The following is a 25,506-nucleotide window of genomic DNA, read 5'->3' as shown; positions in this document are numbered from 1 at the left end:
CAACAGGTCCTCTTGGCTCTTCTTCTCCTAGGAAAAGACCCCTCAATCTCTTGATTTGCCCAGTAAAACAGTCATCTCTCCTCTCCTCTGTGTGCAGGGATTTTGGCTCCTGTAATTCAAATATCGTTTGCTCCCATTCACTTGTATTATGCTGTGCCCAAAAGGGAACTACAAATCCCAGTGTCCTTTGTGGCTGCTGTGTCCTCCCCCTGCTGCTGATTGAATCCAATCTTCTGCTGTAGGAGGGACGGTAGAAAAGGAGGGAGGGGGGTAGATTGGGACAGCCACTCTGCACACACACAGCCATTGCTCCTCCAGTCTGTCATGGGTCAAGAATAAAAAATATATTTTCCAAAGGTGACACATATGGGCTGGGACAAGGGGTTGGCAGAGAAGGCACATGCCCTGGGCAGAGTTGACATGATGTGGAGGGTGGGCTGCTATTTCTAGTGGTGGGCATCCAGCTGCTGCCCTGCTGCAATTGCCTGCACCCACAACATCCCTTCCTGCCTATCACTGTGGCTGTGTATAGAGGAAATTACAGTACTTTGATTGATGAGAGACGTTATGAAGGGGTGTGGAGGAGAATGATCATAGAGAGGTAAATTAACCATGGATAGAATGATAATGACCAGAGAGGGAAATGGCAGTGGATAGAAGTGAAGTGAAGGGGAAAGAACCAGAGAGGAGAATGGCAAGGACAGGCATGTACTGGCCATTGGGATTACAGGGAGTTTCCCGGTGGGCCGATGGCTCAGTGGGCCAGTTTCAGTGACAAAGTAATGGCTGTGCGGCTCGCCCTCAACTTCACGCAGTGATGTGAGAAAGATGAGAAAAATACAGAGGAGAATAAGTGAAATAATAAAAGAGGTTAGTGAGGACTCCTTATGTTATGCTACTTATGTTTTTTTGCACAATTACGTATAGTTTTATATACTGTTTTTGTGCTTGTTTGCAAAATTAAAGTGGGCTGGTCTGGATGAAGTCCAGGGCCAACTTTTTGTCGCAGTCCAGCCCTGGGCAAGGATGGAGGTAAAGTAAAGTGTTCAGGGGGAGAGCATGCATTTATAAAGCAGAAGGATCACAAAAGTAGAGAAGAGCTGCAGAGACAATGAAAGTGCCTGTGGATGGAAGAGGGAGGGGATAAAAGCATTTATAGTGGCATTTGTACAGGGAAGTAAGGTGTGTGTGGTGGGGGGGGGGGGGGGGGTGAATAGGATCTGTGATTGGGGAAGGCAGGGTGATGCAAGTGTATTTGTGCAAGAAGGGGGGATTGAGAAGGATTTATGCTGGGGGGGTTGAGGGAATAAGATGATTTGTGCTCAAAGGAGGGGGTTGAGAGTAGAATTAATGCCTGGGGGGGGGGGATAGGATTTACTGTGGCATTTGTACTAGAGGAGGGCTGGGTGAGAATAAGTGGACAGAATCTGTGCTGGGGAAGGGAGAGTTAAGTGCAGTTATGCATGAAGGAAGTGTTGGGGGAACAAGGATTAATGCTGGGGGGGAGGGAATAGGAGTATTTATGCTGATTGGGGGGGGATGTGGGTGGAGCAGAGGACTTTTACTAGATGGGGCTTTGGGGAAAGAGAGGATTTGTGCAGGGGAGGGGACTGGCATGGGAAATAATTTGTGGGAGGGGGGAGATTTGGACTGGAAGAAGATTTATACTATAAGGGTGACGGGGGTTGTGCTTGGAGAGGAAGAGGATTCATACTGGGTGGGGGTGATTTCTGCTAGAATAATTTGTGCTGGAAGGGGGAATTTGGGGAAATGGGTAGAGGATCTGTGCCATAAAGGGATTTGGAGGGGAAGAGGATTTGCACTAAAAGGAATTTGGGGGGATTTATGCAGGGAAAGAGAGTATTTATGATGGGAGGGAAATGAGAAGAAGCAGATTTCTGCTAAAAGTAGGGAGAGGATTTGTCCTGGCTGGGGACCCTCGATCCTTTAAGAGGTTTCAGATGCCAGGAGGCATGGTGGGATTTATGATCATGTGACCTCAGTGATCGGGAGCCTTCTGTTAGGTGCTGGTAACTGTGGCGGGAGGGAGTAGGGCACGCACTCTCAGCACAGCTGTAACTGCAAATTGGTATGCAAATATGCATCCGCTTGGTGCCAAATCCCACCCACCTGTTGGTGCTTAGGGGATAAGGTAGGCTAACACAAAGTGTCAGCTGTCCTTCTATTTCAGTGTGCACAAAAGCATATGTAATGGTATTGCTTTGTTTTCTTAATTATTGAGCTTTATATGTTTGTGAGAGTCTTAGAAATGTAGTCAAGTGTAAACAGGCCCTAACGCTTAGCAAACGCTCCCATAGTGTTAGTATGGGTGTTATACTTGTGTTAATGAGCTTTAGTATGGGTGTTAGACTGGTTGGTGTTTTACAAGAGTTAAAAATGCTCCTAAAACGCCCTATGAGCAGTTTTGAAGTGTTAAGGCGTGTTAAGGCGTGTTAAAACCGCTCCACAAATGCCTATTCCATTACAGGTAATAAACTAATCTTAATGCCCCACACCCGCACCATAACTGCCTGCCAGAGCATTTTCGAAGCGTTACCATAGACTTGAATTGGAAGCGTTCAAAGGCTTCAAATGCCTCCTGACTTGACATGAGGCTTCAATTTTGAAGCGACACAATACTAACGCTTCATGTCTTGATAGTGTGAACTGTGTGCTGTCTATTGTATCTTGTGCAAGGGTGTTTGGGGGGGCATTCTGAACGCCTCTCAAATGCCTGCTCTTAATGCCAGTGTGAACTTAGCCTTACTTTGGGAAGGGGTGGGAGTGCAGTTTGCTATTTGTGCTCTGGGCACTGGGTCCTGTCCTGGCACTGAAAGATGACTGAGAAGATTTTCCTTAGTTTGGTGAGGTTTCCTTTACCCCCTGTAGTGTCAGGAGTGAAGAAGACAAATCTTTTGAGTGGAGCAGAGACTTAAAAAAAAAAATGTCAAGAGTTTTAAAAATTCTCTACCCTACCCCAAAAAAATAAAATAAAATAAAAAAAGCTTGGGCTTTAGATGCAATGGGGTTTTTTTTATGAAAGCAAAATCCACTTTGCACAGAAAGTGCACTTGGAGGAGCAGTCGCTGTAGATCCGAGGAGGACATGCAAGGAAAATAAAAAAACAGCATTTAAGCTTGCACAAGATTGGTTGATGAAATCAGCAGAGCTTCCCCTCATTTCAGATCTTCCCCTTAGATTTAGAGCGACTGCACTTCCAAGTACACTTTCAGTCCAAAGTGGATTTGCCTTTTGTAAATAACCCCCAATATCTTAAAAGCAGTGTAATGAACAGGAGTCAGGCCAGCGGCGTTTTTGCCGAATTTGTGTCAAGTTCATAATGCCAACATTTTTTTAAGAGATTGGTACAAAGGGTGTTATTTTCTGGAAATCATAGAGAGTTATTACTTCTTATTTGCATTAATTCATGCCCCTAGCTAATTTTTTAAGTTCACTGTGTGCTAAAAAAAAAGGTATTTCTTGTAAGCCCCACCCTCTCAGTGACACTGAAAAAGTATAAGAGAAAGATGTTGGGTCACTTGTTCCTTACCACTCAATCAAGACACAAGAGAATGTTGTTCTTGGGCTTTGCGACATTGTTTGCTGCACTGGGGATTGCTGGTATGTGATTGTTTTCATATATCTGGATTTACTGGTCTGAGATGTTATAGACAGCAATGCTAACTAAAATTAAATATAATAATTTAGATCTGTATTAGTAAACTAATCTGAATAAAATATTTGTTTAAAATATTTACCAATACATAATTGTTCTATAGACCATCAGAACCATGCATTGATGATTGTTATATGCATAATGAATATTTGCAATTTAATATAATTTTTAATTTTTTTAAAGCAATAAGAACTTTTAAGAAATTTGAAAAGATGATATAGCATGTTTTAAAGAAAACATAATTGGGTTCCAGAGAAATAACTGCATGTTTCTTAAAAGCAGAGAGGTTTCTCTTTGTCAGAATTCCAAGTACTTAAATAGGCCTTAAAACATATGTATAAAAATGAGGAATAGGTGAGTGTCAGAAAAAGAGATCTGATGCTACAAAAGTAACAAATAATCTTTGATTTATGATTATGTTTCCCCCACTTTTAACATTAATAATATCTATATCTCTATTTATTTCCTAAAATGATTAGTAAATATAGAGATGCACCAGCTGATAGGCTGACATTACCAAATGGGGTTTTCATTATAAAACTAGGGTCCAGGCACGGACATGAACATTTTCAATGCTTATAAACCCTGCTGGAGAATGTTTACGCAAATATATACAAATCAAAGAATGAATCTTTGATCGATTTGTAGCAGATGTGAATCAAATCTATGGATGTACCACTAAAACAAAGTTAGATTTGGTGATTAAGGCTCCATGCACACTGGCGATCATAAACGGCTGTTATTTGGAGTTTGGGCGTTTTTTTTTAACAGCTTATAAACTCCACTCTATGTTATCCTATGGGGGTTGATTTACTAAAGGCAAATCCACTTTGCACTGCAAGTGCACTCGGAAGTGCAGTCGCTTTAGATCTGAGGGGAAGATGTGAAATGAGGGGAAGCTCTGCTGATTTTATCATCCAATCATGTAGCAAAAATGCTGTGTTTTATTTTACTTGCATGTCGCCCTCATATCTACAGCAACTCCACTTTCAGTGCAAAGTGTATTTGCCTTTAGTAAATAAACCCCAATGTGTACTTGCACACATGGAAGTTTTTTAGCTTGTATCAGCAGTGGAGTTTATGAGCTGTTCTCTGAAAGCCATAAAATTGCGTTCAAAGTGCCATTTTTCTGACCGCTAAAAAACGCAGATAAACGCGCATTAATTAGCGTTCGGCATTCTATTTTTTCAGTGCATTGTGGGAGTTTGGGAATACATTGTGGGATTTTTTGAATGTCCCCTGTGTATTTTTATTAAAAATGCCCAAGGCTAAAAAAAAACGCTAGTAAAGAGCGCTGTTAAAAGCATGTTTTTCTACCAGCGTTTTCTGCCAGCAAAATGGCGTCCAAAAATTTTTTTTTGTGCTCCAGTGTGCATGGATCCTTAGAGCGATGTGTGCTTTTTATTGGAATATTTTGTAGCTGCTTAAAATTTAACAGAAGCCAACATTTAACATAAACAGAAGAAATCGAGACGTTAGCAAGTGATGAAATGACGGCGGATAATAATGGAAACATGCTTTATAATTCACAACAGCTTTTCAAGCATGCTGGAAAACTGATTCATCAGTACATCAGAGCTCACTTTCAATTACAGTACTTCTCTTGACCACCCAACTTTCACTTGCTCTGTTTTCTGCAAGATACTTGCTGTACAGTAACAACGCCTGTAAGTTATTGCTACTAGTTGTGGTGGATGTGAGCAGTCCACATCAGGGGGTGAAGCACTCACTTGCTGGCATATGTTGCTCTCTTGCAGGCTTGATGAGTGAGGCATTGGAGTGGATTTACTAAGGCTTGGTTCACATCTATTCGTGTGGCTGAGGGTGCAGGTGCAGTCATCGCAGCGATTCCCACACCTGCAACCACCCGCAGTGAAAAGGCATTGCTATCCGAGAACGCGCGGCACCTCCCACGCATATGTAAAATTGCAACGCGTGTGCGGGCATGCCAACGCATGTGCAGGTGCACAGAGATTGCATGGTCATTTCCCCGAGAGCCACATTTGAAAATGGTGCATGCACCTTTTTCTACGGGAAATGAATGAGCTGCCACGACTGTGCAAATGCGGTCCGCAGAAACGCATAGATGTGAATCTAGGGTTAAGGAAAATAAACTGTGCAATTTGCAAGTGCAGTTGCTCCATGGTTTCCTGATTGTGTAGTCTTTACAAAGTAAAGCTCACCGTTTTCACTAAGTTTCAGGGGGAAATGAGTGCAGCTGCACTTGGAAATCTATTTTCCTTTAGTAAATCAAACCCAATGTGTTGTCTCGTCTATTGTATTCCTTGATCATTTTCAGTCAATCAAAAATGATTTACAGAAAGATTTTATTAAAAAAAATTTTAATAAAATAAAATTTGCTCATGAACGTTAAAATATCTGTTGACCTAAACCTAAAACGTCAAAAATATCCAATTTAGGTAAAACCCAGTTTTCTCAGAGCAAGGTATCTCACTAAACAGGTTTTCTTGAATGACAGTAGTACCTACGTAATGAAATGTTGATAACAGTTGTTTAAAAGATATGAAATGTTGGTTATTTAAGCTTTTTAAAAATTAACATTTTCATGTGAACCTTTTGAACATTTTATGATAGCTTATTTTTCTCTCTTTATTAACAGGTTCTACCCCATCATGTTACAGTAAGTATAAAAGCAGTTACATACTAAACAAATTATTTTGAAACAGCAAAAATTTTATGTCAAAGTGGGGAAGGGATGTCAGTTTTTTCCCCCATATTTGTCCATTCTAGGTAGAACCCCCTCACATTATGTCCCAGTTACAAGACTGCAAATACTACCAGTGAAGTGAGACATTCATAAAACCCTGACAGCAATTTTAATCATCCTCCGCGCTATCCAAAAATGTTTTGAATGGTGTTTCACTTTAAATTGGATCTACATTATCCTTTTTTGTGAATTTCCTTTCTTCTTTTATGTTTCCATTGCAATGTACTTTTTGCTATATTAATATCGTTGATGTGCATTTGCATTTACTCACTATGAGCGACTCTCTATGTCACTTTCAGAAAACTTGTTAATAAAAAATATATTCAACCTTAAATGTATCTATTTTAAAACATGCATTATAATGTTTTATATAGTTATACCAATATTACAGTTCAACTGATATACTCTCCCTTGATTCTAGTTTTTCCCAACTCTGGTCTTGCCCTATACATTATATTTTTATTATACAATCTTCTTTAGGGCTTGCTCACAAATGTCTGTTCAGCTGCAATAATCTGCATTGATCAACACAGATTCAATGCAAGGACATCTAGAAATCAATTGTTTTTGATGTGCCCTGTTCACGCCATATCACTGCCTTCAGGTATGTTGTGGTGCACTGCATAAAAATGCTAGATGTCTGCGGCATTAACCCCCCCCCCAAAAAATGATATATTGTAGTTTACCAATCCTCAGATTTGGTGGCTGCATTAGTTATCTTTTTCTTTTCTTTTTTTTATTTCACCTGGTAATCTTTCAGTAACAGACTTCCTGTATGTAGATGGATTTGACTAACACATTGAATCTGAACTACACATAACACTTTCTATGCAGTTACAGCAGTTTTTTCCTTGTGGGATAAAGTTTTTTTGTTACTTTCCAATTCTTTATTTATATATACAAAGTAACATCATTACTATACCACTAAAAAGTTACTAAACAACTGATATCATAGAGATATGGGCATGGGGGTGTTGTCCACCAAGTCACAGTAAGTTCCCATTGGGGTGACCGAAGGAACGGGATAACACCTAATGCCCTTGAAAACACTTGAAATCTATACCTATGCTAATGTAGATTTACTACTTCGTTATCTATGGTCACTTGTGTCAGTATCTCTATTGCATATTAATACATGGCAGATGATGTTCACCCTTTGTACATTGATAAAACTGAATAAAAAAAAATGGAATAATAATAATAATAATAAAAAAGATAATATACAACATTTTGCAGACAGCAATATGCCATCTAGTTCAGCAAGATAGAAAAATATAGACATATTGCAAATATAAGTGTTGAAATAACATGGATGTTTCAAGGGTAGCTTACATGAATGTTAAAATAAGACATATACAACTCTACTATACAGCATATTTTCTGACTGCTATTCTTGATAAATGCTTTATCCCAAAATGTCAAACCCTACTAGGATAATAGTGCACACTTCCTAGTGGGATAAAGGTTTTACCTGCACAATTGAAAGCTAATGCAGCTGCCATATCTAAGAATTAGTAAGCTGCAAATTAGTATATTTTAGTTTTTTGGGGTTTAATACCACTTTAAAAAATAAAACTGTAAGTAAACAGTGTAATGCAAACAAATGCAAAACATAAATGCTAACAAAAATCTTTTTTCACTAGTAAAGAAAGGCCCACTTATTTTATAACAAATTTACAGTTGCAGCAGTAAAGAGTGTCAAGGAGGAAAGAAAGATTTAACCTGGCCATACACTATTTAGAATGTTATTTGAAATGTTTCATTTTAAGAATGTTCATTCGATCTTCTAATCATTAGTGGGGTCACTTCACTTTTCACCACAGTGACAGGAAATTAACACATTTCTAATGGTGAGGTGAATGTGGTTTTCATGCAGTAAAGCCCATTAACTTCAAAATCAAATGTTAGAAGCACACAACATTTTGAAATACTTTCAAATGTCAAGTTATTGAATGTATTGAGAATTTTTGAATGAATGTTTGTACAAAAATTGGAACTAATGCTTGTTTTGAAATCCACTCGTACTTGGCCAGCTATAAATATCCTAACTTCTCTCTCAGCTGGATATAAAGTACAGTCAACCTGATCTCACTCTGTAGAAAAATGTAAATTTATACATTATATAATACACATATAAAACACATACAAGCTATATACTGTATATCATGGGTATTGAATTAAAATTCACAGGGGTCCGATCTGTAAAATATTCTTTAGGCCGAGGTCTGAATGAATCACCTGTTTGTGTGAGTACTCAGATCATCTACATCACAGCCCCCTCTGAAATCACAATCTTGTTTTTACATCCATTTCCTCAGTCCCCCTTTACATCACAGTTTTCCCTTGACAGTGGTGTCTCTGCCCCCCCCCCATCATCACATCACCCCCTCTTCACACCAACCCCCATTAGTGTTCTCTTCCCCCCACAGCAATGTCTTCTGGCCCCATTTTACCCTCCCCCTCAACTCTGCTCCCCCCCATTCACATTACAGCCCCCCTCAGATCTGCCCCCATCACATTGCAGCCCCCCAGCTCTGCTTCTCCAATTTACATTGCTGCTCCCCCCATCCACATTGCAGCCCCCCTCAGCTCTGCCCCCCCATTCAATTTACAGAACCCCCACCAATTCTGTCCCCCCCCCAAAGCTCTGCCCCTCCACTCTTCTACCTCTCCCGGGTACACAGAGCAGAGAGCAGGAGGCAGAACAGCTCTAGACAGCGGGAGACACAGCAGTTTTGGATAGAGGGCAGGAGCTGCCAGAGTTAACTTTTCAAGTGTCCCAGCAGGTGATTGGTTTCTAGGACTGCCCTTCATCCTAATAACCAATCACCTGCAGGGACACTTGAAAAGTTAACTCTGGCAGTCCTCGCCCTCCATCCAAAGCTGCTTTGTCCCCTGATTTCGGTCTAGCATTGTCCCAGCGACTGCCGACTTCTCACCACTGTGCTGTGATGACAGCGGCGGTGGTGGGTGAGGCGAAGAACTGGCATCTAAATGGTGGAACTGCGATGGTCTGGATGGGACAGTGACTCAGTCCGCATCTGGCCCACGGTCCACCTTTTCGTTTTTTAGCTTTTATCTGAAATCTTTGTGTGTGAGCATTGCACTAATGTTTCTTTCTTTCTTTCAGCTGTAGTAAATGGGAGTCCTCCTTTGTGTTCCTCATGCAGTGGGACATGTGTGCAAAGTTCTGGGTGCACATGCTCAAATACCTCATCATGTGTCCCTGATGCAGGATGCTCCTTAAATTCTTCTTCTTGCTGCCCTGCCAATCTTTTCTGGAACCCAAGCTTGAACTGTTGCACAGGTAAATGAAGGACACAAGAACATATAGTGTTTATGTTTGGCTAAACAAATTATTTTTATATCATTTATAAATAGTTTTCTTTTACTATACATACATACTCCGATGTTGGAAAGGATTTACAGACTGTGTAACCAAATTATTAGCTGTTTGACTCAGATAAGCAGTAAGCAATATTTATTTTGGGTGCATTATCTGTGCCTTAAAGCGGAGTTCCACCAAAAAATTGAACCTCCGCTTATCTGCTCCCCCCCTCCAGTGCCACATTCGTCCCCTTTCAGGAGGGAGGGGGAACAGGTACTTGTTTTTGACAGGTACCCTTACCCACTTCCGAGAGACAGCGCCATGGCATCATCCCTCAGAAGTTTGGCTCCCCTCCTCCTTCCTCCAACGCTGGGCCAGTTAGACAGCGCAGCCTGCCCTGCACATGCGCAGTAGGGAACCAGCTGTGAAGCTGAAAGGATTCACTGCCGGTTACCCCTACATCAAATGCCAACAGCAGCACCCGTCAGCCAATACAAAAATTGGCTGTGGTGTTGACATCACAGAAACCTTGGACAGGTAAGTGTTCATATATGAAAAGTCAGCAGCTACAGTATTTGTAGTTGTTGTTTATTTAATTTTTTTCCCCAGGCCGAACACCACTTTAAAGTGGTTGTAAACCCTTTCAAACCACTTTGACCTACAGGTAAGCCTAGATTAAGGCTTACCTGCAGGTCCAAGAAATATCTCCTAAACCTACACGGTTTAGGAGATATTTACAATAAGACAGGCACCTCTGTCTACAGCGCATGCGCCGTAGACAGCTGTGCACAGGCGCCCTGAGCATGCCGCTGCTATCAGCGATATGCCGTTAGTGGCAGCGCACATGCGCATGCGCGGGAGTGACGTCATTGCTGCTCCGGCGCTGTGAGTGGTCAGAGCAGCGATACCCGGAAGAAGATGGATGCTCCGTGCTACAGGGGACAGCGGTGAGATCGGTGGCTCCTGTGTCAAATATGTGACACATAATGGGCTACTATGCGATGCATAGTAGCCCATTATGCTTTACCTTTGCAGGGAGACAAAGAGGAAGTAAACCCACCAGGGTTTACGTCTTCTTTAATAATGTACTCAAACTATTTCTAGTTTCATTTTTCAATTATTAAAACTGAACTATAGGTATGATCTGTATTGTATACTTGTGGCCCTTACACACGATCAGAAAAATTGTACAAAAAAATACCACACTCGAAGCGATTGTATGATAATCTGATCGTTAGTACACAGCTTTCAAGAGGAGATCACAATAGTTAATCCGATATTATCCGATGGGACAAACACGAAAAATGTTCTCGTACGATACCAGATCGTACATTTTTTGTTCAATCAGTACAGTTGTCGTTTGAAAATATAAATACACTACACGTTACATCACTTCCGAATTCTTATTCTGTCATAAAAGAAGTTTCGTCACTTTAGTAAGCTCTTCATTTTTGATATGAGATTAGCATGCAAAAAAAAACAAATGATCTGATTTGTCCGATAATCTCATTTTGTGTTCCAGGCATTACATTGGTAAAGCTTGACACAACATAAAAATGGCCATAGATGGGTAACTTTTTTTTGTTCAGCCCACTCCATTCCCAAAAAAAAAAAAAAAAGAAAGGTGAATGGACAAATGCCCTCCACCAGGATATTGGATTCTTTTGGCTGCAGCTGCTAATCGAGAACAGTTTTCAACATTCTCCATTGACTGAAGTTGATCAAATGGATTGACTTCTGTTGAACAGGGGTAGCCACACACTAATCAGTCCCTGCTGAACCAACTCAATTTCAATCCATCTATGGGTAGTTTAATTATACATATCACATACCTGAGGGGTGCTGAGGAATCTGATAATCACTGCAGAATTTGGCTTTGCAGTGATACCTGGAGTTAAGTTTAATTCTGTATGTGATACAGCAATAGCCACAATCTTTCGGGGTCCTGTGCCCTCTGCACAATGACCTCAGGGTTGTTGCCCGCTCGGCATTGCCGCCATTCACAGAACACCTTGTATTTGTAAGCACATGCCTCTGCTCTCTTGTTCTGTCAAAAAGGCCTCCAGTGTTAGATCGAATGCACTAGAAAGACTCTGATTGGTTCCTGTAGAGCCCCTCCCCTTACATGTCATGTACAAGGAAATACAGTATCCAAATACAGCTCAAGAGGGATTAAGGTACCTTTACTGGATGCATGTAAATTAGTTTTTTTCTTTTACATTAAAAAAAACTTGATTAAATTGTGTTTTTATATCTGTTGAAACCAAACGTACAGAAACCAAACGTACAGTTCATGTATCCTGCACCTTGTTCTAAATGCACTGCAGTTGCAGATTTGAATCAGGACTAGAATGCATCCAGTTTAACAAATATATTTAAAAAAATTAATAGAATACATAAATAGAAAAGGAAGGTAAACAATTGGATCATGCTTTGCTGGAGTTTTTTTTTTGCCTTCTTCTGGATCAACTGTGGGTGAAGGATTGTGTATGTTTTTTTTGGTTGTATTCGATGGACTTGTGTCTTTTTTCATCCTGACAAGCTATGTAACAATCCCGATAAAGCATGATTCAATTTGGTCCATCAGGGGAAAAAATCCTTCCTGGTCCCCCTGAAGACAATAGGTACAGTAATAACACCAAGGATTGTCGAACAAGGGGTTGATATCCCCTTGTACGACAATCCTTGGTGTTATTACTGTACCTATAAATATTAGTATTTAGTTATATTTTGTGCATTTAGGAATGCATCCAGCTCTTTTTGAAACAATTTACTGAGCTGGCCAGAATTGGTTCGAGGAGGGAGAGGAAGAGTCTCTAATACAATTTCACAGCTCTTGCTGTAAAGAATCCTTTACGTATGTTGGGCCTTGTTAACCTTGTATTTCCTTTTATCACAAAACAGCGGATCCATACTGTTCTCCAGCATGCCTTGCAGATGAAGTCTGTAAATATGTCAATCAGACAGCAGTTTGTGCTGCTAACGCGACTTACTATACGTCTCAGGGCCTGAGTAAGTTGCTTTTCCGTTCTTACTTCCCACTCTTCATGTCTTAATACGGTTAGATTGTTATACAATTAGATCTAATGTATTTAGCTATTTGGCTATCTGATTACATTTCTCTGTTTCCTCCTTGACAGATGTATACAATGTAAGCTATTCAGTTAAGTGTGAAAGCTCAAATATGACAATCTCCGTGGGTAAGAATTTCCTTGAGGTCCTCGGTTACAAGCCGTCTGCATCCACTTTGTTGCAATCCAACTGTTCTGGGGTCGTAGAAAGTATATTGCAAGGGCAGCGTGTGTATTCATTGACTGTGCAAAGCGGTGTTGGCGTCTGTGGCAATAATATGGTGGTAAGTGGGGAAATTACAGGTATAAGTAATAGTAACCTGTCATTGTTTATTTTTATACAACAATAAATGTACTATAAATTGGCAGAGTATGCCACCTGCCCCCAACCTGGGCTGAACATAAGGCAGTCCAGTCTAATGAACCATACATTCATACATTGGCTCCTGTATAAATTGTCCCTAGTATGTGTATGAATGTAATTTAGGGACCCTTAGATTGTAAGCTCTTCAAGGTCAGGGGCTGATGTGGTGATGTATATTGGTGTACATTACAATATATATGTAAAGCTCTACGTAAATTGATGGCTCTATATAGGTACCCGTAATAAATAAATAGCTATTGCGTGACCGAATCTTCGCTCCTTCCGATCATATGTGCTATATTTGCTATATGGTAATTTCAAACTTGTAGGTTAATAATTACAGTGTGGGTAGGAAAATCATGTATACCCCTGACACAGTCTAAATAAGTCGACTGGATCTAAAATGTAGTAGAGGGGTGTGGAGGATGAGTGTGAGATAATTATAACCCCACAAAGGTACCATTCCATAAATGATATATACCAAACTAGAACACAATTGAGTGGGACTTTATGTGTACCTTGTAGGGCTTTATAAATGCATAAATCAAGGAGGTTTAAAAGAAAAAAAGTAAGCAAAATGTTATTCTACACATACAAGCAGTTAGGTTAAAAGAGTTAGAGACAAAACTGGTTAAAATCACAGTTACAATTAGGTTGTCCAGGGTGGTGTTGTCCTGGCTGAGGATTCTGAAAAATCGACCAAGCTTTTTTAACCTACTTGTATGTGTAGAATAACATTTTTCTTTTAAATCTCATTGATTTATTAAACCCTACAAGGTACATGTAAATTCCCACTCAATGTTGTTCTAGTTTGGTATATGGATCTAAAATGACATCTCTTATGGTGGCCATACAAGATTAAATTTTTTACCCAACCTAAGTGCAATTTGATCAAAACAATCAAATCCCCAAAGAAATAGCCATAACCCTTCCTATTGAATTAGACTCAATTTCAATCAGATTTGAAAAGAGGTTGATCAGTCAGGGTGGAAAATAATTGATCATTTTGAATCGATCAGCAGCATTCAGATGTCCTGTAGTTACATATGAGCTATCCGGAGGTATACGACATACATTTGGGGAGCAGATATTCATACACCTAGAAGTATTTGGATACCTGCCGCTGATAGGGATCGCCAAAGGGCAGAGACTTATATATATGCAACTTGAAAGGTAAGTAAATAGCATCTTCTTTTACGAGCTGGCTTTATTTTATTTTCAAATATGCAGTGATAGGATCACTATAACAAGACATGAAAAATCCAATTTATGTGGAAATGTTCAACTAGATCAACTTACATTCAAAAAGAAACTCCTAACCAGGGATATAATCACTTTCTAAGTTAATTAATCCATATATATAAAAAAAAACTGTAGTGGTAGCTGTATACGTTTAGGTGACTAAGTGCCTGTGTTGGAGGGCTTTGGGCCAGTGGTGATGAAAGCAGTTTGACATCAGTTTGAGACAGTTGAGTTTTTCATTTAAATAGACTTGTATGGAAATGTAAAACCCTTCTGATGTGAACAAAAGCCCCGTTGACTTAGGTCCTAAAAGTAGCTTCAAATGTCAGAAAGTTTTGTGAACAATGTCTGAATTCATGAGGGATTTTGTCCTGTTAACACTTATTGCACAATGCCTTCTAAAGAATTTTGCTCTTTTCTGGAGTATCTAGGGCAGGGGTCAGCAACTTTTTCCACTTAAGAGCCAGATTCAAGTTATGTGAATGCATAGAGGGACGCATTCACCTGCTAATAAATTAAGTGGGGGGGTACAGAGGTGGCTGTGGACAGGACAGATACAGAGAAGGCTGTGGACTGGGGGGTACAGAGGTGGCCGTGGACTGGGGGGGGTACAGGGATGGCTGTGGACTGGGGGGTACAGAGGTGGCTATGGATTGGGGGTACAGTGGTATCTGTGGACTGGGGGGTACAGTGGTGTCTGTGGACTGGGGGTACAGTGTTGGATGTGGACTGGGGGGTACAGTGGTGGCTGTGGATGGGGGGGTACAATGATGGCTTTGAATGGGGCGTACAGTGGTGGCTGTGGTTTGGGGGTACAATGGTGGCTGTGGACTCGGGGGTACAGTGGTGGCTGTGGACTCGGGGTACAGTGGTGGCTGTGGTTGGGGGTTACAGTGGTGGCTGTGGTTGGGGGGGTAGAGTGGTGGCTGTGGACTCCAGCGGTACAGGAGTGGTTGTGGACTGGGGGTACAGTGGTGGTTGTGGACTGGGGGTACAGTGGTGGCTGTGGACTGGGGCTATAGTGGTGGCTGTGGATAGGGGGCTACAGTGGTGGCTGTGGATAAGGGGCTACAGTGGTGACTGTGGTTAGGGGGCTACAGTGGTGGCTGTGGACTGGGGGTATAGTGATGGCTGTGGACCGGGGGCTACAGTGGTGGCTGTGTACTGGGGGCTACAGTGGTGGCTGTGGATGGGGTGGTGCAATGGCGGCTGTGTACTGGGGGTTACAATGGTGGCTGTGGATGGGGGGGTACAGTGGTGGCTGTGGATGGGGGGGTACAGTGGTGGCTGTGGACGGGGGGGTACAGTGGTGGCTGTGGATGGGGGGGTAGTGGTGGCTGTGGACTGGGTCCAAACAATATTAAAGATGTTTAATAGTGTTATCTGCAAAAGTGTCTGCGTTATATAACAAAACTGCAGCTATATTACCTCATTAAGAGCGCCACTCGGCGCTCAGATTACTCATCATCTCTATCTTCTCCTCGTCTGACAATTCAGCGGGCGGGGTCGAGAATTACTTCATGCCATGTTTTCTGTCTGGCAGAGCAGGGGGATCGCCCGGCTCTCACAGGGGGTTTGGATGCCTGTCCCCTGCTCTCCTGCCTCTCTTCCGGTGGTGGTGTTGGGGGTCGGTGCCGGCAGGGGGCGTGCCAGTGGCGACGAGGGGTGGTGCCTGAAGTATATTCACACCATAAGACGCAGAGACATTTTCCCCCATATTTCTGGGGGAAAAAAGTGTGTCTTATAGTCCGAAAAATACGGTAATAGAAGTCTATGGCTCTGCAGCTTACCCACAGGAAAGCCACAGGTGCACTGTGCTGCACCTGTGGATCTGTGTGAAAGCAGCCTAATAACCCTTTTTTTTATAAATGCTAATATGCCCATTGCAAAAGTGCAGTGTATGTGATGTTTAATAAACTGACCTTTTCCTCTTCCAGCTTCTGCTGGCATCACTCTTCAGATTGTTAAAAAGGTGCCAGTCGGTATCATTCGGCCTGGGAGCCAGCATTGCAGAAGAAGCCTTGGCTTATGTGGCTACTGCTCCCTCTGCAGCCTCCTGCTTCCTCCACTGCTGGCACTGGCTCCGGGAGCTCTAATACTCTGGGATATCGGGCTGGCAACCCTTTGATCGTGATCTGGGCTTTCTGAGCTGCCATCCCAGAACATGGGCGTGCCCTTCCCTGGTTTGAGGTGATAGGCCACATCAGAGGGCTCGGGGGCGAAGGGTTGATCACCCCTGTTCTAGATCATAGTTACATAGTTAGTCAGGTTGAAAAAAGACACAAGTCCATCTAGTTCAACCACAAAAAAATAAAAAATAAAAATATTAATATCATATTTGATTACTGAATGTTTACCGTGAGTAATCCATTCATATAAGTTCTACTTTACTGTTTATATAATACACACATTGCAATTTGCATGTGCCTTTTTAGTAGTTTTTATAAGGCTGTTTAATATTCACATTTTAAATCAAATGCAATATGTAAGCCCTTGTACACACGGTCGGAGAATCCGTCGGAATGTGTCCTATCGGACCGTGTTGTCGGATAATCCGACTGTGTGTGGTATGCATCGGACTGATTCCGTCGGAATATCCGTCGGACCCAATTTTCCAACATATTGGAAATATTTCCCGACCAACTGGTTCGATCGGACATACACCGATCATGTGTAGAGAATTTTGATCGGACCAAGTGCCACGCATGCTCAGATAAAATTCCTACATCAAAGCTATTGGCTACTAGCCTGAACGTAGTCCCATTGTAACAAAATGATGTCATCACGTTCTGAATGATCAGATTTTTCGACAACTTAGTCCGACCGTGTGTATGCAACAGTTTCGGACAAGATCCGACAGGCAAAATCCGACGGATTTGGTTGTCGAAATCTCCGACCGTGTGTACAGGGGCTAAGACTTTATAACATTTAGATTTTTAAGTAACATTTTCCCATTTTCTTTTACAGAAAAATACAACTACTGTGTCTTACACAAATGCTATTAACATTCCCCCAAACATTGTCAATGGACTTGTGACACTTAGCAATCTTAGTATTGCCTTTACTTGCTCATACAATATTTCCATGTGGACGTCTCTGTTCACAGTGTTTAAGCCAGTGGTGAGGTGAGTACATTGTCTTCATTCCTAATTCCTTCTTTGATTTACACAGCTGTATAATAGGCGGCACAATTTGAGGCACTTTTTTTATTGTACAATATTGAAAGTATTTTTTCAGTAAGTATTTATTATTGCTCTTAAATATATTTTTAGAAGAAATTTGTAAAATTATTTTCACATCTTTTAATAATCATTGTGTCTTATTTTCATGACAGGTTGATACTGTTAATCCCCTAACGTGAATCCCCTAATGTGAAAGGTGAAACAAACCTTAAGGCTGGGTTCACAGTATTGCGAATTGAATGCGGGTTTCCCCGAATCTAATTCTCATGACAGGAGCCTATGACTGTCTCTCTTTATTATAATATGACTAACATTTTTTAACATCTTAAAGATAAAGAATGTTAGTCATATTATGATTTATTTTAAAATAAATCGTTCTATTTGTGTGCAAGGGCACTACGGGAGCCAGACTAATAGAAGTCTATTAGGCCTGTCAATGTTAAACAAGAACCTGATTAGAGCATCAGGCTCTAACTGGCTTGTTTAACGTTGTGCTCAGGGAACAGGGCACTGAACCACAAACCCACCCACTTTTGACTATAGCGAATCAGAATTCGCTGTCACGTCACTTCTGGTTTCACGACCCACCGTGTATCGAGAGTTAAGATAGCCGAGGATGGGTAGGTAAGGACCCGGAAGGGTTTGCGCCCCCCCCACCCCAAAAAATGTCATCACCAGGCGCCACTGGTTAATTATGTAAAATATTACTGTAAAACCTCTTCCATTTAATGATTTTAAGAAAGAAAAAAGCACTTTTAGATTTACATTTTCTTAAAGTTCTGCTATGTTAAATCTAACATGTAACAAACATAAACTTGGTGTGAATCCAATTTTGGCTGAAAAAGTGGAAATATTCTTTAAAGCCTGAATACCGCTTTGCAACTTTGGCATGTGCTAATAAACCTATTACTTATATAGTTAGATAGTAGGTGAGGTTGAAAAAAGACACAAGTCTATCAAGTACAACCCATGTGTGTGATTATATGTCAGTTTTACATTGTATATCCTTGTATGGTGCTTATCTAACAGTTTTTTTAAATTATCGATGCCCCTTGCTGAAATCACCGCCTGTGGAAGGGAATTCCGCATCCTTGCCGCTCTTACAGTAAAGAATCCTCTACATAGTTTAAGGTTAAATCTTTTTTCTTCTAATTTTAGTGAGTAGCCACGTGTCTTATTAAACTCCCTTCCACGAAAAAGTTTTATCCCTATTGTGGGGTCACCAGTACGGTATTTGTATATTAAAATAATATACCCTCTCAAGTGTCTCTTCTCCAGAGAGAAAAAGTTCAGTGCTCGCAACCTTTCCTCATAACTAACATCCTCCAGACCCTTTATTAGCTTAGTTGTCCTTCTTTGTACTCGCTCCATTTCCAGTACATCCTTCCTGAGGACTGGTGCCCAGAACTGGACAGCATACTGCGGCCGGACCAGAGTCTTGTAGAGCGGGAGAATTATCATTTTATCTCTGGAGTTGATCCCTTTTTAATGCATGCCAATATTTTGTTTTCTTTGTTAGCAGCAGCTTGGCATTGCATGCCATTGCTGAGCCTATCATCTACTAGGACCCCCAGGTCCTTTTCCATCCTTGATTCCCCCATAGATTCTCCCCCAGTGTATAGATTGCATTAATATTTTTGCCACTCAAATGCATTATTTTACATTTTTCTACATTAAACCTCATTTGCCATGTAGTTGCCCCATTCATTTGTTCAGATCTTCTTGCAAGGTTTCCACATCCTGTGGAGAAGTTATTGCCCTGCTTAGCTTAGTGGCATCCGCAAATACAGAGATTGAACTGTTTACCCCATCTGCCAGGTTGTTTATGAACAAATTATTCACAACTACTGCGCAAACTGTTGTCTGCAAATGTGTTGCATTATCAAAGAAAAACTGTTCCATAATAGCAAAAAATATATATATATTTTTGGCTGTATATTTAGTGCCATTACCATGAACCACCACCAAAAAGCAACCCAAGAAATACCCAATTCTATACCTAATATGCATGGACATACCACATATGTGCAGCACTGCTAAAAGGGAATGTAAATGTAACAAGCAAAATTGTCTGCACCAAGTAATTATAAAACTATAAACTCATCATCGAAAAAGGGTTTTTAAAGCCCCCGTTAAAGTGTATTTATAAATTTTGCATGTACATGTAAAAATGCAGATCTCCAGCTACCAAGGTATTTTGGGGTTTGTAGTCTCTGCAGCTGCTGGGCTGGAGAATACCTGGTCTCCTTCCTTATAATTTTTTTTTTTTGCATATGAAAACAAATCTTTATTATGCACATGTAATCCTTTCATATATCAGCACTCAAGCAGTGGCATAGTACATATAAGAATGTTGTTTCAGCCTTTTAAATTGTTATGCTGTGAAGCTAAACATGAAGATATAAGGTGCATGTACAGTGGATATAAAAAGTCTACACACCATAATGCCAGGTTTCTGTGATGTAAAAAAATGAGACAAAGATAAATCATTAAGAACTTTTTCAACCTTGATGTGACCTATAAACTGCACAACTCAATTTAAAATAAACTGAAACCTTTTTTTTGGGGGGGGGGGGGGGGTGGATAAAGCTAAAAAAAAACATAAATATTGTGCTTGCATAAGTGTACACACCCTCTTAAAGAGGAAGTAAACCCTGATGGGTTTACTTCCTCTTTGATTCCCTGCAAAGGTAAAGCATAATGGACTACTATGCATCGCATAGTAGTCCATTATGTGTCACTTACCTGACACAGGAGCCAGCGATGTCACCGCTGTCCCCTGTAGTCCGGAGCCTCCATCTTCTCGGTGGGTCTCGCTGCTCCGCCGCTGTCATTCGGCGAAGCCGCAATGACGTCACTCCCGCGCATGCGCACGGGAGCCGCCACTCGCGACATATCGCCGTTAACTGCGGCGTGCTCAGACAGCGGTGCCTGTCTTTCGGCAAATATCTCCTAAACCGTGTAGGTTTAGGAGATATTTCTTGGACCTACAGGTAAGCTTTAATCTAGGCTTACCTGTAGGTCAAAGTGGTTTGTAAGGGTGGGGATGTAGCTGTGTTCAAAATTAAGCAATCACATTCAAACTCATATTAAATAACAGTCAGTTCACACCTGCCATAATTTAAAGTGCCTCTGATTAGCCCCAAACAAAGTTCAGCTGTTCTAGTAGGTCTTTACTGACATTTTCTTAGACGCATGCTACAGCAAAAGCCATGGTCCGCAGAGGGATCTCATTGTTAAAAGGTATCAGTCAGGAGAAGGGTACAAAAGAATGTCCAAAGCAATAGATATACCATGGAACACAGTGAAGACAGTCATCATCGAGTGGAGAAAATATGGCACAACAGTGACATTACCAAGAACTGGACATCCCTCCAAAATTGAAGAAAAGAAGAGAAGAAAACCGGTCAGGGAGGCTGCCAGTAGGCCCTACAACAACATTAAGGCTCGGTTCACACTGGAACCAGCTGCGGATCGCACAGGAACGTTGTGCATCCCCATTCTCTGGTTCAGGGACAAATCAGGGCTGAATGTTTGCCTGAATTCGGCCCTGAAACAAAGCCAAAGAGGTATGTGTGCTCCGCAGCAAAAGCAGTGCGCTCCGCAGCCGCCCTAGTGATATGTGAACTGGCTCCATAGAGAGCCAGTCACATTCTCCTGCTATGTGAATTGGATGCGGGGAAACCCACATCCAATTCGCATAGGTGTGAACCCAGCCTTAAAGCGGTTCTTCACCCTAAAGGGGAAGTTCCGCTAATCTTATCCCTCCCCCCCTCCGGTGCCACAATCGGCACCTTTCAGGGGGGAGGGGGGTGCAGTTACCTGGATAATCCAGGTAACTGCACCCACTTCCGGCCAGACCGCCGCAGACGCTCCGCCCCCCCCCCCGTTGTGTTCTGGGAAACACACAGTTCCCAGAGACACAGCGGGGGACCATAAGAGACGCGCAGCGCGACTCGCGCATGCGCAGTAGGGAACCGGGCAGTGAAGCCGTCATGCTTAACTTCCCGATTCCCTGACAGAGGATGGCGGCGGTGGCAGCAGCGAGACGAGCTGTCGCTCGTCATCTGCCGCCGACATCGCTGGAACCTGGGACAGGTAAGTGTGATTTTATTAAAAGTCAGCAGCTGCAATATTAGTAGCTGCTGGCTTTTAATATTTTTTTTTTAGGTGCAGCTTTAAGGAGCTGCAAGAATATCTGGTAAGTACTGGCTGTGTGGGACATGTGACAACAATCTACCGTATTCTTCATATCTCTGGGCTATGGGGTAGAGTGCCAAGACGGAAGCCTTTTCTTAGAAAGAAAAACATCCAAGCCCAGATAAATTTTGCAAAAACACATCTGTTGTCTCCCAAAAGCATGTGGGAAAATATGTTATGCTCTAATGAAACCAAGGTTGAACTTATTGGCCATAATTCCAAAAGATATGTTTGGCACAAAAACAACAATGCACATCACCAAAAGAACACCATACCCACCCTGAAGGATGGTAGTGGCAGCATCATGCTTTGGGGCTGTTTTTCTTTAGCTGGAACAGGGGCCTTAGCCAAGGTAGAGGGAATTACGAACAGTTCCAAATACCAATCAATATTGGCACAAAACCTTTTGCTAGAAAGCTAAACGTGAAGAGGAACTTCATCTTTCAGCATGACAACGATCCAACGCATACATCCAAATCAACAAAGGAATGGCTTCACCAGAAGAAGATTAACCACTGCCATCGTTATACATTAACCACTTCAGCCCCAGACCAATTGTCAGCCGAAGGACCAGAGGTCTTTTTACAATTTCGCACTGCACTTCTTTAACTGGTAATTGTGCGGTCATGCAATGTTGTACCCAAACAAAATTTGCGTCCTTTTCTTCCCACAAATAGAGCTTTCTTTTGATGGTATTTGACTGCCTCTGCTTTTTTTTTTTTTGTGATATAAATGGAAAAAGACCGAAAATTTTGAGAAAAAAAGATATTTTCTACTTTTTGTTATAAGAAAAATCGAATAAACTAAATTTTTTAGCCATACATTTAGGGCAAAATTTATTCAGCCACATGTCTTTAGTAAAAAAAATGTCAATAAGCGTATATTTATTGGTTTGCGCAAAAGTTATAGCGTCTACAAACTAGAGTACATTTTCTGGCATTTACACAGCTTTTAATTTATGACTGCCTATCTCATTTCTTGAGGTGCTAAAATGGCAGGGCAGTACAAACCCCCCCAAATGACCCCATTTTGGAAAGTAGACACCCCAAGGAAATTGCTGAGGGGCATGTTGAGCCCATTGAATATTTTTTTTTGTCCCAAGTGATTGAATAATGACACAAAAAAAAAAGTTTACAAAAAGTTGTCACTAAATGATATATTGCTCACACATGCCATAGTTATATGTGGAATTGCACCCCAAAATAAATTCTGCTGCTTCTCCTGAGTACGGGGATACCACATGTGGGGGACTTTTTGGGAGCCTAGCCACGTACGGGACCCCGAAAACCAAGCACTGCCTTCAGGATTTAAATATAAAACGCTACCAAAAAAAACTGTTAGCGATCACAGGGATCAGGCCTGACTCAACCGAACGCTGCAGTTATGTGTTTAGTGTTTTGTAAGTGACAGTGATCGATCGATACTACACTTGGGTGGGCTGGGCGGAGGGGCAAAATGCAGGTGCTAGCAGGTATCTGGGCTGATCCCGCTAACAATGCGTTTTTTTGGAACCCTAAACTGCTGGGGACGCTAGTATAGATCTGATCAGATCAGATATTGATCTGTTCAGATACTATACCACTACGGGAGGTGTATGCTTTGCGCGTGAGTGTTAGCGGTACTGGCACTAACCTAGCACTGCCTGGGGCGACGCAGACCCTGACCCTAAAATCGAATTGATATCACCTGCCGGGTGATCAGGGGGTTAAACCTTTATTGGGTAATAAATGGTGGGTGCCCTGATGCTATAAAAAGCAAACTAACTAACCAGAGTCACCCGTAACACTTATACGGTGATCACTGGTGAAAGGGATAACTAGGGGCAATCAGGGGGTTAAAATCTTTATTAGGTAGTATATGGGGGTCCCTGGCGCTATATAAAAACCTGACGGGGAACCTAAATAACAAACTGGCTAACCAGCGTCACCAGTGGCACTTATACGGTGATCGCTGATGAAAGGGTTAACTAGGGGCAATCAGGGGGTTAAAACCATTATTGGGTAGTATATCGGGGTACCTAGCGCTATAAAAACCTGGCGATGAACCTAAAAAAATAACTAGCTACCTAGCGGCACTAGTGACACTAATGCAGCGATCAGAAAAACGATCGCTTAATGACACTGGCAAAAGGGGGTGAAAGGGTTAACTAGGTGCAATCAGGGGGTTAAAACCATTATTGGGTAGTATATCGGGGTACCCAGCGCCATAAAAACCTGGCAGTGAACCTAAAAAAATAACTAGCTACCTAGCGGCACTAGTGACACTAATGCAGCGATCAGAAAAAGGATCGCTTAGTGACACTGGCAAAAGGGGGTGAAAGGGTTAACTCTAGGGGCAATCAGGGGGTTAAACCTTTATTGGGGGGGGGTTAGGGGGCTACCCTGGACCTAACACTAACTGCCCTGACAGTTTTTACTGTCACAACTGACACTAAATGCAGTGATCAGTAAATAAATGATCACTGCAATCAGTGACACTGTGACTGGGGGGGGGGGGGGGGGGCGGGGGGAGATTTGTGTGCCTATGTGTACCTACATGTCAGTGTAGTGTTTGGTGCACTTACTTTCTGTGTTCTCCTCGCAGTCCAGTCAAAAAGACCGCCCCGAGGAGAATGACATCACTTCCTCCCTGCCTGTGTTTACTATACACAGCAGGGGAAGCTTCTCATTCGCCAGGAGCGATCGAGAGGGGATGGCCAGAAACCAACGGCCATCCCCTCATCCCGGATCGCTCCTGCAGCGAAACGGACCACAGCATCCAGCGGGAGGGGGTCCGATCAGACCCCCCACCCGCTGGAAGGCAAGCACGTACATGTACGTGCTTGTGCCTGTCGGTGCCATTGCGCCGGCGTACATTGCCATGCGGCGGTCCTTAAGTGGTTAAGAAACCTGACATTTTAACAGGGGTGTGTAGACTTTTTATATCCACTGTATGTCAAGTTTCATGAGCATTTGTAATTTAAACACAAACAGAAATTTATGTTTTAAAACTTTAAAGTGGAACTAAACTTTAGTTTTAAAAAATCCATTAAAAGAGTAGCTCCACTTTTGTTGAGAAAAAAACACTCCTCACTGGGTAATCTATGTACATTACAAGGATGTTAACACATTTTGTTCCCACTTTTTGTTTTTCTGAAAAAAATAGCTGTTTGTTTTTCTGTGTCTATGTGCAAAGTTAATGTGAATGGGAGTGACTTTATAATGATCAGTAAGCTGCTGCACTTGCGGGGTTCTAATGAGGAAAGTGGTAGGGTCTGCATTCCTTTAGACGTGATTTCCAAAATGACATTTTTGTTGCAGGGATGCCCAAAATCTAATTTAGTGCAGACTTCTGGGAAAATCAGTAAGCCAAACACACAAGCAGTAAATTACATTTATGATGGGTGTTCCATATACCATCTTTGTACAGAATGCTTCTAGGCTGCCATATTGCATTGCATTTTACCAGTGGCAGCTGGTGTTTTTTTTGTATGTAAACAACCACCGCTCCCCCGAGTGGCCAGCGGCACCTCCCCCCGCTGTCTGCTGGTCGGTCCAGCACTTACCCCATCTAGGCAGGTAGTGGGTAGCAGGCAGCGGGCAGCAGCTCCGTGTCCTCTTCTCCATCTCGGCAGCTCCTCCCCTCCTCTTAGGTGTCCAATAGGATTGCCTGTCCTTTCAGCCAATCGGGTGACGAGTCTCAAAACCTGGAAGAGGATCAGTGTTACATAGTTACA

At 42.0% G+C, this 25,506-nt stretch overlaps 1 protein-coding gene across 1 annotated transcript in view; it reads left to right on the top strand.

Moving 5' to 3' along the window:
• The first annotated feature begins 3,512 nt into the window (after window positions 1–3,512).
• The window catches only part of LOC143982593 (uromodulin-like), a 38,749-nt gene continuing 16,755 nt past the window's right edge, over window positions 3,513–25,506 (top strand). The window contains exons 1-6 of the mRNA XM_077481455.1: window positions 3,513–3,621; window positions 6,297–6,317; window positions 9,535–9,711; window positions 12,637–12,744; window positions 12,873–13,087; window positions 17,377–17,534. Of these exons, the coding sequence (XP_077337581.1) occupies window positions 3,528–3,621; window positions 6,297–6,317; window positions 9,535–9,711; window positions 12,637–12,744; window positions 12,873–13,087; window positions 17,377–17,534 (773 nt within the window). The 5' untranslated portion in view covers window positions 3,513–3,527. The remainder of the gene's footprint in view (window positions 3,622–6,296; window positions 6,318–9,534; window positions 9,712–12,636; window positions 12,745–12,872; window positions 13,088–17,376; window positions 17,535–25,506) is intronic.

The sequence above is a fragment of the Lithobates pipiens genome, unplaced genomic scaffold (genome assembly GCF_037356315.1).
Source record: "Lithobates pipiens isolate NorthernLeopardFrog02 unplaced genomic scaffold, aLitPip1_a1.2 Scaffold_16, whole genome shotgun sequence".
NCBI classification, from domain to species: domain Eukaryota; kingdom Metazoa; phylum Chordata; class Amphibia; order Anura; family Ranidae; genus Lithobates; species Lithobates pipiens.
This window is presented reverse-complemented; position numbering and strand designations above follow the sequence as displayed.